General features: G+C 45.3%; 1 protein-coding gene across 7 annotated transcripts in view; it reads right to left on the reverse strand.

Moving 5' to 3' along the window:
- The window catches only part of LOC118103146 (ras-associated and pleckstrin homology domains-containing protein 1), a 34,055-nt gene that overhangs the window by 7,692 nt on the left and 14,160 nt on the right, over positions 1–12,203 (reverse strand). For 4 of the 7 annotated variants that reach the window (XM_047339098.1, XM_047339095.1, XM_047339096.1 and 1 more), the window contains exons 3-8: positions 4,445–4,564; positions 4,034–4,139; positions 3,698–3,892; positions 2,764–3,191; positions 1,887–1,973; positions 1,231–1,305 (exon numbers count right to left, since the gene is read on the reverse strand). In XM_047339098.1, the coding sequence (XP_047195054.1) occupies positions 1,231–1,305; positions 1,887–1,973; positions 2,764–3,191; positions 3,698–3,892; positions 4,034–4,139; positions 4,445–4,564 (1,011 nt within the window). The remainder of the gene's footprint in view (positions 1–1,230; positions 1,306–1,886; positions 1,974–2,763; positions 3,192–3,697; positions 3,893–4,033; positions 4,140–4,444; positions 4,565–12,203) is intronic. The other 3 variants (XM_047339100.1, XM_047339099.1, XM_047339101.1) reach the window with 2 other exon arrangements.

Here is a 12,203-nt window from a genome sequence, read left to right on the forward strand (position 1 = left end):
GAATACTATTTTCAGGGCAGATGAATTCAGCCAGTCAGCTTCACATCTATTATATGAGAGGGTTTTTAAAAAGAAACCGGAATTCAATGCCAGTGGCTGCTAATGGGGATCTGTCTCTTTTCTCTTACATGAATAGTACAAAGCTGTCTTTGTTGTGAAGTCTTTAAAAGTCCAGAGAATGCTAAAAATCTCAAGAGCCACGGAAAAACCCTTCTACGATTCAAGATTCCAATCATTTGTGGTTTTGTGACAAATTCAGCACAAGCTCTTGGATATTAAAATGTCTCTTGGAATCCTTCGCCGTTCACTTGGCTACGTGTCGTGTAGCGACGGTGGGATAAATCACAATCGACCGCGGCCAACTCAAAACCGCAAATCTGCACACATCTGATCGGAATAAGCTCTGAGTGGCAGCCAAGGTCTGCTACCAATACACTTGCTGGGAACGCTGACGGCTGCCAAGAGTCGACAGTAAAATAAAGACAGTTGAGAATGAAGGAGAAGCGACGCAAAGGATAAACAGATGTGACACGTTACATACAATACTTTTGATGTATTGAATAGTAAAGCTTTAACAATAACCTAGATATTCCCCCCAAAAATACAAACTTAAGCATGGTACACAAACACACACAACTTTGAGATGACATATAGGGCTGCAACTAAAGATTATTTGAGTCAGTGTGACTGATACAGGACTTAAACGATTAATCGATGATCAAAATCCTTACCTGTGAATTTATTGAATTATCGACTGACTAATCATTGCAGCTCTAATGACATCAAATCCTTTCTTGATGAAGGCCGGGTGCAATTCAAAAGCCAGCGTCATGAAGAGAGAGATGATAAATGAAAGAATGTATAGACCCATAGTCAAAAAAGCTAAAGTATATGCCAGTGAAAGTGAAAAAATAATTCAGTGTATTCAAGCATGGTAACTGATGACAAGGAAAAATCCATTCTGATATTCTTGTGTTGTTAATTGTATAAATACTACAAGTGAATATAGGTATGTAGTTTATGTCTTTCTCTCCATAAGTGTATTCCTAAATTCACTGTAAATAATACTGTTGGACAGATATCAGAAAAACCTTGATACTGTGGGAGACAGTTCAATAGTGTTATCAAGATGGATTTTTCCTCTAATCATGCAAAGCAGAAACGAGGAGCAGTGCACGCACACCAGGAAAAAATCCCCACAAAGAAGCGAGTGTATGAGGAGGCGGTCACCTTGGTCAGGAGGTGAGAAGGCTTTCCAGCTATGCTTTTCAAAATGAGTGAGGTTTCTCGGTCCAGATACGAGTGCTTGGGTGAAGAGAGGAAGAAAGGAGATTGTAAATAAAGAGGAGAGCAGAGGAACAGACAAAAACACAGAGAAAGTTGGTGGCAGATGATTCTCGGAGGCTTATTAATTATTATTTGCGGGTGTTTTGATCTTTTTTTATATATTTTTTTTTAAAAAGAAGCGTGGAAGCGACAGAAGGTTCCATAAATGGAGCGCTCAGCAGCGGTGGCTGTCATGTAGCTGCAGCTGTGGGTAAAGAAGCAATGATTGTGAGAAGTAGAGGATGCAGAACATTGGAGCATGTGAATACATTGTACACTGCGAATTCTGGCTAAACCTACAGTCTACAACTACTTCCACAAACACACAATCCATTCACACAGTACACACTGATGTGCTTTATGGTTGCATGTGCACACATTACACATAAACCAAAGGCTGCGCACAAAATCTACAATGTCACTGTTAATTAAAACAGAATTAAATTTGTAAATGCATCATTAACAGAACTATGTGATCAGAAATTGTTCAAACCTTGCAGCCTTACATGGACTAATGCCTACACTCATGCACACATGCAAGCTCGCACACGTGCACTTACAGTGGCCCGATCCACTTCACCCGCTTGTGAGGTGAAGTCAAGCTGCCGCCTGGCCGGCTTACCATTGGCCCGCCGCAGTACGACATGCTGGGAAAAATCGGGAGGTGCAGGCAAGGGGTGTGTGTGGAGACGCCACAGATATATGAAAGGATGCAAACACAGATAATGTAAACACATGCAGACGAGGGGGACATGGGACATGCTCTAGAACTTGTGTTAACTTGTGGACCTTTAACCGACAAGACTTTTGAATGATCACTACTATTGGTTAATCTGTTTTTAAAAATCATTGGACATCTCTGTTGTCTACTGAATGGTTAATAATCAGGTAAGAAGCATCAGTTATGGGTTAGAAATAAATATCAAAGTGTAGATCCTTCCTCACTGTCAGGGTTTTACATTCCTCTCCTCCTTTCCTAGCTGTCCCCCTTCCCCGACAAGTCACATAAACATACACATCTGTTTATGTACAGTGTATTTGCTTGAGTCTTTACCACAGAACCAGGTTAAACTCCTCTCAAACACACTTGAGGAAGTAGTTTAGCTTTTGTTAGAGAGCCAGGAAGCTCTATGAGTGAACGGAGAACATCATCCAATCTGCAACACAGGGGGACGTGTTGTGGATTGCGTATGTGAGGCATGCAGTTTCTTCCAGACGTCATGCTGTGTAGGTTAAACATGCAGGACAGCAGCTGGACTTCATTTACTGAATGTGTTGACTTTGTGAAACACAGACTCCACTTACCAATACACATGGAGACGTGCATGTCTCTGACACGGTGGAGCTCACACACACTTTCTTATTAGCTGATAATACTATGTCTACCTCTTGGGTTTCCGTAACATGTGTTTTTCGGTGTTTGTATGTAGGCCATACCTCAGTGCTGGTCTGGTTTTGTCCTGGTGCGTTCGAGCTGCTCTGGCCCTCCGCCTCTCCTCCCGTCAACACTTTGTCAATGTCCAGGGAGTCCATGCTGGACGCTGAGGCACATGCTGAATTGACACTAGACCGCTGGGACGGTGCCTCCTGCTCGCTGACTGCGCCCACAGAGCCCGTCCTGCGGTGCTGCCCACCGCCAGAGGACCCCGACGAGGGCCGCCGGAGCGTGGTGGAAGAGAATGAGGAAGAAGAGGAGGAGGAAGAGGAGGACGTCTGACGAGCCGCCTCGTCCATGCTGAGAGAGGCCTTCTCCAGCTGGGAAGTGATTTCATCGAGGGAGATGTTGGAGGCTGCGGGGCGAGCGTTGACGCTGCCGCCTCGTACTGTGTTGGCCGGCGATGCCCTGGTACTGCTACTGGTACTTCCTGTTGGGGAATTTCAACACGGTTAAGGTGGAGGAGGAACTAATTTATATTTGATTATTGAACAGTTTTGAATCTACATTTTCAACTACTTGATTTTAGTTGCAGCATCATGTAGCATTTTCAATATATTCATCCAATATGAATACTCACATACATATGAAAGAAAAGGCTGTTAAACTTGTGCAGCTTGAATTGTAACAAGCGTCTCTTTGGACAAACTGTGTGTAACAGTGTAAATGTTCCCCTTCTATTATTACCCTCAATGTGATTGTTTTGTTCTCCTATTAGTCCTTTACTGTCTCCACTGGAAGACATGTTTTCACCAGGAGAGGAGCATACGATTCCCTGTCTGTGCAAAACAAGCGTAAGCATCATCCGAGCCCAAGCATGGCAAACAGCTTTATTTACAATGATTCCATATTAATGTGAAGGGATTGCTGCAGTAGTTTTTTTATTCATGATGAAATACTACATTGTTGCAAATGCAGATTATTCTGTGAGACTACCTCCACTGCTTCCCCCTCCACTGGTGCCTGTGTGCTTGCTACTAGCAGCGCGGCCCACGGGGGTCCTCTGCTGGCCTTTGCTCTGGCCACGAGACGTGGAGGTTGGTCTGGAAATGGTATTGAGCTCCTGCTCGATGGAGCACAGGTCGGCCATCAGGGCATCCAGGTCCACTGTGTCTCCCTGGTTCAACGCCTCTGCAGGGAGCGAATAGGGAGGATGCATGAAGATCACAGAGCAGGGTATGGGGTTGACAGGGGGAAGGGTGCCATTAATCAATATTTCTGACCTTGTTCTCATCAGTGCTGTTATATCAAATACTATGAATGAAGCCTCACCGTTTATGTTGTACATTGAGAAGCGGTAGGAGAAGTTGGCCATGTTCGTCTCCTGTCTGAGAGGAGGCTTCTGCAGTGCTTTCTGTGGCTTGCCGTCATCCAGACTCTGAAGAGCAAACACACCGATGAAACACACGCACATCCTGACATTACAGTCAAACCACAGGATCTAAGCAACCATGTCAGCCTGCTAGACTCATTCTTCTCTCTCAGACACACACACCTGCACAAATACACAGTACAAAGCGGTGGTGGGAGTGGAGTTGCTAGGATACAGTGTAGGGAGATGGGATTAGCAGTGTTAAGGTTGCTATGGATACAGTCCCGTCCTTTCTCCATGCTCTTGTACCTGTGTGAGTCTATATATATATATATTTATGTGTGTGTGTGTATGTGTGTGTGCGTGTTAACCTGTGTGAGCTTGTCCAGTTCTCCCAGCCAGGCTCCAAACATCTTGTCCAGGTCTTGGTCCTCCTTATCACTGTCCTCCTCTGCTCCATGGTCCAACTCGTCATCTGATACCTGATCCATCTGCACACACACAAAAAGACACAGACAAATTGTCAGATGATTCTACACACGTGTGCAAATTCACACACACACAAAAAAAAATAATCAGATAACACCCACATAGCAAGAATGATCTAAAAGAGGAAAAAATAAATAAATAAAAAACCCTCAGCTCATGCCAACCTCACTGCCTGTTACCATGACAACCGCTCATGGACCCCTGGCGGGCACCCTGTGCAGTCTAATCGGTGGAATGCCCTGTAGTGTCTGCTGTGCTGTTCGCCGCTGACACACCCTACATCTCGCCTTCCAGCTAAGGATCCAAAAGAAAGGGGGGGATGACGACGGAGGAAAGGGAGGAAGAACGAGATGAACACCAACCAGCATCACATGTGTGATCTCTGAAACCCTGCAGTGAATCACTTCAGCATGAAGCAGATATCAATCGAGCCGCTCTGAACAACAGGAGCAGGTGGTATTAGTGGCTATATGGGCCAGTGTGAGGGGAGGAGGGCATGGCAAGCAAAAGGTGATGACAGGGCTCCCTCTGCTGGACGAAAAAGAGAAGTGCAGCAGCTGCAACGTGTGAAGTTGCAGGAGCTCACATCTTGCAATGCAACAAAAACCGACTCATTTAGGAGCTTATCTATGACACATTTACAAATAACATACGAGTAGATATTATGTAGTGAGCCTTTAAGTATTTAGTTAAAATGAATCTGCCTGGATACTATTGACAAAAGCAAACTGACAAACTGTTTTCTTTAAATCCTACACAAGGACACTTTACATTAGACAAAACAGGGCTGTACAAAGATTATTGGACCAAAAAAATGGCCCCATTCCACAGTATAACAATACGACGCCCCTCCCTGTCTGTGCGTAACATTTCTAGGTCAGCCGGGCTGTCACGGTCTGTGAGGACAATCTGATATTACCCAACCTGGGGAATGAATAAACACCCACGACATGCCAATGGGCTTGGAGGAAGAACGTGGTGACATGTGAGTCAAACAGAAGGAGAGCGTGGTTCAGAACAGAAGGAGACACACCTGGGCAGCTGCCAAGGGAGGTGCATGTTTGCTCCGCCCTTCCAGCCTTACACACACACACATCATAACACAGTATAAACTTAAGCGATGGAGAATTAATAAAACAATTTTACAAGATACTGGTCTCCCTTAAGAGAGCCCTTGCTTTGGTACAGCCCCCCCCAATACAGTCCAGTAAAATGGAATATTCCTGGGTAATCCCATTGATGTTTTATGGGGGTGTCTTTCCACTCCTGTTATTCACACTGTGTGGTATCAGTCACTAGTGGGGACTGTACCAAACCAGGATTAACCCCTTTCTCGACCCCTGTTCGTTTGATCTCATGAATGTGTATGTGTGTGTGTTTGTGTGTCTAAGGCTTCATGGTTATACTGAATACTTGAGAGGCAATCTGAACGTCACGCTTTGTTGTTAGAAGCCGATAAAAGCGGGTAATAAAACAGGCAGCAGGTTAAAGGCAATAAAACAGCCGGGCGTTTGTTAAAGCAAACAGGAATATGATAGCGAACACTATTGAAAATCGGTCAGCTGAAGACAAACACACACTCACTCACACACACACACAAGCAGCTGAGGGGCGCTTGTTTCAGGGCAGCAGCGGTCACATTCCAGACGGCACACGTGCTCCATCGCTGTATGTGCTGCTAACGGCACGAATAAATATACTGTCCCAGCCTCTGTGTCTTTACAGGTGGCATCATAAGCCTGAACTGCAACTTTTGTGTGTGTGTGTGTGTGTGTGTGTGTGTGTGTGTGTGTGTGTGTGTGTGTGTGTGTGTGTGTGTGTGTGTGTGTGCACGCACATTACAGGGTTGTTGATGGATGGTTTCCTGTGCTGGCATACATATCAAACACATCAGGAACATCTTGTTGAGAAAGATAGAGTCTGGGTATGTAAACAAAAACATTTTAACAAAGCGTGTGTGCATGTGTGCTGTTCCATCCATGCACTCGTGAACGCGTGTGGGAGTCGGAACAGGAAATGGCCAGGATGTGCAGAATTCCTGATTTCCCTAATGGCAGGAAACTCCATCTGTCCTTCGGGTTGTTGGTGCAACTACTTGGGGATGAGAGGGACTTTTGGGCAGGAGGAGGGGATCGGGGAGCTGAGGGTAGGAGCCAGAACGCTCCACCTTTACATGTACTCAGTGCCTCACTGCAGCTGACCCACAAAACCATACAAGTTTGCCCTCATTCAAATGACACAGTAACTGTCGACTTGGCTGCACCCGAATGTGTCTCCACACATGGCCCTTTGGTCAGAGACATATCTCTCCGGGAGGGGGTTTCCCAGCATGACAGGGGCTGTGTATCCTTGCAGTAAGGAATGACATCATGGCTGGCTGGAGGCAGACAGGAAGAGGAAATGGCCAAATTCAAAAATGAGCATACATTGTGTTTGCCGATTCTCTGAGGTGCTTCAATTTGTAAACACACAGGCCTGAAATGAGACGCACCTCAGGAGCTCGAGCAGCTGTGTTTAAACAGCAATCAGCCTGCGGATCTTCATATTACACACACACACACACATATTTATATATGTGGTGTGGGTGTATAGGAGAAATTGAAGATAGAATGATACACAAACAGGACTTTGGAAATAGCTCTGCTGCTGTCATTTTAATGGAATAATACAACCTGAGTGGCAGATGCTGCTGCAGGTTTAAGTGAATTACCACCTGAGGCCCTGCTTTTAAGCTTATGGAGCATGACCAGGGAGAGACACAGGGATGAGAGGAAGCTCTCTCTCTCCGTGTGTGTGTGTGTGTGCGTGTGTGCGGTGCGTGTGTGTGTGTGTGTGAGAGAGAAAGAGTGCACTCCTGCAGGCATCACTGCTGACCAAACACCCGCCTTGACCTTCCCCCCCTCCTCCTCCTGCACGGTCCCCCTTCTCTTGTCTGACCATGACCAGCACTCATCTGTCTCCTCTGACTGCTGGGTCTCTCAGGGGGTCTATGGGTTGAAAGGTCATATGTCTTCTCAATGGAGTCTCACTCTGCAGCCTTATTTTGGTACCGTATAAACGAGCGGCGTTCCTGCTGATGCTGCAGTGCCCCCCGAAGGGAGATGAGGAGTGAGGGGAAGATGAAATGTGTGCGCTCCAAATCTCTCTGAGTCGCAGAGAAAGCTCAGAAAGCACCCGGTGGTGCTGAGAAGATGAAGAGGTGGAGGAGGAGGAGGACATGTCTATCTTTAGACTAAGTCGTTCATATCAGAGAGTGTCAAGAGGATTGGGAAAGGGAGCAGAATGAAGACGAGATATCAAACAGGCTGTGTTAAGAGGAGAACAGGGTCTTGAATAGTTTTCCATAGTTTCTATATCAAGCAGCAAACCCTGAGTCAAATGCTATGCTACTGATTATCGAAAGAAATGAGGCTATAGGATTCAAACTAGCAACTTCTTTGTCTGCTGTAAAGGCCTAAATAGTGCAAACTGATTACAGTACACACTTCAAGTTAATAAATAAGAGGGAGGAACCTTGATGACTTCTCATCACAGGACTTGGATGACTGATGCTGCCTGAGGCCTATTCTCACACCTCAAGTGACAAACCCCAGACTCCAGACTAACCTTTGGATCAGTAACAGAGAAATTTCCAGTCAAGCTATATGAAAAAATGCAATCGCACAATGTTAATCCTTTTGGGAAAACACGTCCTCTGCATTTGGACCAGTTCCGAGGCCGGTGACTTGGTCAGTGGTAATGGCCGGCATGTCAGAGAAATCCCATGAGAACACAAGGAGATTATAGAAAAGAGAGAAACTACTTTCAACCCCCCCCCCTTCCTGCTTGAGACAGAAATGAGAGAAAGTCACACGAGCAATTGGGTGTGACAAAGAGAAGGGGAGAGTGCAACATGACATCATAGGTCAGATTAGGTCTCCATGGCTGGCTCCTTCTTAATTCAGTTTGCATGATGGGACAAAGCATTGCTGTTCATTTGGTCGACATCTGGGACGGAGGAGGAGCAGAACTTTAAGTTTTGGTGGTTTGTATGTACTGTAAATCACTTGTTATAGTAGAAAAAAAATTAATACTAATTCATGGATCTGCCCCTTTGTACGGTTCATGGGTTCTTTCTTGTCCCATGTTTCCACCAAGTTTCGTGGAAATCAGCTCAATATCTTTTGCGTAATCCTGCTGAGAAACCAACAATCAAAGGGACAGGGGGTCCTTGATAATGTCCTTGATGGAGGTAATAATATAATACCAGCTCATTTAATCAACACAGAAAGGGCAAACAGCCTTTCACCGACAACTTCAGCTCCACCTGCTCTGTTCCAGGTTGATATTCAAATCCTGAATCGCTCCCAACATTTGAATTACAAACAAATCCTTTCACATTTCAATCACACAGGAAGTAGGAGGGCTGGGTATTGGAACATGACCTTCGCTGTGTAAACACTGTTGTGGCCCGATACTTCTGCTGCTGGGTAGACTGACTGGATGTTTCCATCAAGCACTTCTAAATAAGACTATTTTGGGATTAAACACTCCACCTACCCTGTGCCTGTGTTAGTTTTATGATGTTGCAATAAGAACTAATGAAACCAGGCATCAGTGGTCTGGCTCTCATCGTTTCCGCCTCGGAAAAACAGTGAAATACACACAAACCTCCAAAACCACCCTGTCCTCACAGCTCTTTCCCTCTTCTCTTAAATGATCTTCAAAAGAAAATAACTTATTGCACATTTCTGACACCTCTCTTCTAAAAATAATCTCAGCATCACACTTCAATGGGACAATATTTGGGAGAAAAGGGGATGTGAAATGACCGGGCTCAGGGCGAGTAAACAACATGGCAATTAAACAAACTTTGTGAACTCTGATGAAGCATGAATACAGTGCAATGGCGCTTGGCCGCAAATAGCGAGTGGGAATTCTTGAGAGTTTAGTGGGACACAAACGCTCGCAGTGACAAGAGTCTCCGGGGGCTGACGCAGACAAAGGCTCAAACCGAGGGAACACGTAAAACATTTAGCGACCCCATGACTAGGAATAGCTGCAAACATGGCCGGGGCAGCCTGGCTACTATGTGTGCCCCCCCGTACACTGAATACCGCTGACCGACAGACTCTGGGGAAATTATGTGTGAGAGAAAGCAAGAGGGAATGGTGCGTGGGGTCAAATTGAGGAGAAGCATGTTTAATGGGCCACTCTGAATTGATGTAATACGCAGAGTGGGGAAACTAGGAGGCGCGCCCCAGCTATATAATGTCTTTTAAGAGAAAAGGCCATTGTATGACCCTGTACTAAAAAAATAAATGCTTAAAGTTCAAATCAACTAAGCCCTAAAAATTCTTCAGACCTTGATATTGCAGCTCTACACCACGATCGCGTGGGATACTGGAGCTTTATTTTTGTACAACAGGAAGAAGTACGGATGTGATGTGTATTTCCATGTCACTTCCCTGGTGACAAACTACCTCATGAAAAATGAAACTGCCACTAGTTTGCAAACTATTAATGAACTGAATATATCAAACTATTGTTTTTCATATAATGTTTTTACAAATGTTCCAGTCTGGTTTTTTATTACGCTTGTGCACAACATAACTTCAGTGATATATGACCAATACATTCTTAAATATATAACACATCAATTTAATCTCTTCCTGACCTCCTCTTTCCTTTGTCTCCTTCTCGTGTCAGCCCCCTTTCCCCCCCCACAGACTATGAATCACCTCTTACACATACATGTGTCTGATTGTCATCATAGCCGGCATGGCCCAGAATACTCCAGCTATAAAACACACAGTGAAATGACACAGTGTCAGGATATCGTAATGACAGCCTGTGTCACACTGGAGCCAATATACACTTCACCTCTTCACGGCTGCTTGGGTTTAACACCTTTGAGACATAAAACAGATGCAATCTGATTGTGTGAGCGTTATGATAATGGTTATCTCCAGGCTTTCAGCACAGTCTAGTCGTTGGCTCATTTCCTTTCCCATCCCTCCTTTCTTCCCTTATGGGCGCTACACCTAGAGAAGAGCGAGGGAAACCACAAACCAGCGTCACTGACTCACATGGACGTATAAAAGTTAAAAAGTGGACCGAGGAAATTGGCTGTGAGCTGTGGCAACACTGGTGGAAAGATTCTTTGAAGTTGGGAGCAGCTTGTCTGCCATTATCCAAAGTCTGACTGGGTGTGGTTGACCTGCACTGGCCACAGACATCTGATGCAAAGAATTACGTAATACTGTGTGTGTGTGTGTGTGTGTGTGTGTTTCCTCTGTGAATTAGACATGTAGGATAGATGCAGCTTTAAAAGGTTAAAGAAGGTTATAGGCTTTTAGTTTTAAAACAAATATCGACATTCTGACACTCTGCTGTTGTCATGTTTTTGCACTCACAAGTCACGCTTGACGGTCGGCTTGATGCTGGCACGATCACAACAACAGTCACGGTTCCATGCTCGGGACACACAACATAGTCGGTGTTTGTGTTAATGTGCCATGCTGGCTGTCAACATATCCAACTGCCTCATGGGACTTGATGAGTTCTTGTACTCTGAAGCATTTATCGTGGATGATTTTAGCTTTAGACACTCTCTAACACAACAGGTCCATCATTGCAATGACTAACAGCTGTCCTAAACATTTTAGGCTGGAAGTTGCATTTCACAAAAAGCTTTCAGGCTGGAATCTAATGATAGTGTTTGAAATTGGCGGCTACATGGTAAAAATATACTGTTACACTTTGGCTCTGCAACGTGGGGATTAGTCAGCACTCCTGGACATGCAGTACAAAAAAAGATAACAACTACACCATCTTCTGCAGACTAAGGGCTGCTGCAATTAATAGGAGGGTTTTCTTTATTTTATTATATTCTCATGAAGAACGTAATGTCCCACAGAACAGCAGAGAAGGAAGCAGGGAAGGACTGATTGGGGAAGAGAGATGAGATTGGTAGGAGGCCACCGAGGAAGCAGGGAGAGTGATGGAGGGCATGATGGATAGGTACTATAATGGTGGGAGGGGGTCGGCTATTAGGCTGTGAATATAGGGGAGGCCCTGATGGCCAAAACAACAGCTCTAGTGTCATTAGTCAAGCATGACCAACAGCCTGCAAGCAGAGGAGGAACCCGTACACAAACACACGCACATATGGATCCACAAAAACACACACACGCTCACTGAAGCAGAGCGTGACACAGGCCGCCACTGTGGCTTATACAGCCAATTAGGAAGGAGGGGCACAGAAAGAGATGAGGGGGGGCCAGAGAGAGGAGAAAGATGAGGAGGATGTCAGAGGTGGACAGATGGAGAGGGAGTTAGAGGAGGCAGGGAGGGAGGGAGGCAGGGAGGGAGGGAAGAAGAGCAGGAGAAACAGAGGAGAGGCAGTGTGAAAATGCATAGTCACACTAGTGGGTGGTAGGTGTGAGTACTAAGCTATATATCAGAGGGAGCTAAGCTTCAGCTGCCCTGCATCTATTCTAACAGGCATCGCCATGGCAACACACGTGCACATCTCCACGGATGGACCTGCAGCTATCATAGAGAGCTTGGCGTAAATCCTCAGAGACAAACTAACATGTGACGTGATGTTTTCACATCCAAGGCTTCTGCTGACATCTGCCTGGAATCCTTATGATTTCC

The sequence above is a fragment of the Hippoglossus stenolepis genome, chromosome 24 (assembly GCF_022539355.2).
Source record: "Hippoglossus stenolepis isolate QCI-W04-F060 chromosome 24, HSTE1.2, whole genome shotgun sequence".
NCBI lineage: Eukaryota > Metazoa > Chordata > Actinopteri > Pleuronectiformes > Pleuronectidae > Hippoglossus > Hippoglossus stenolepis.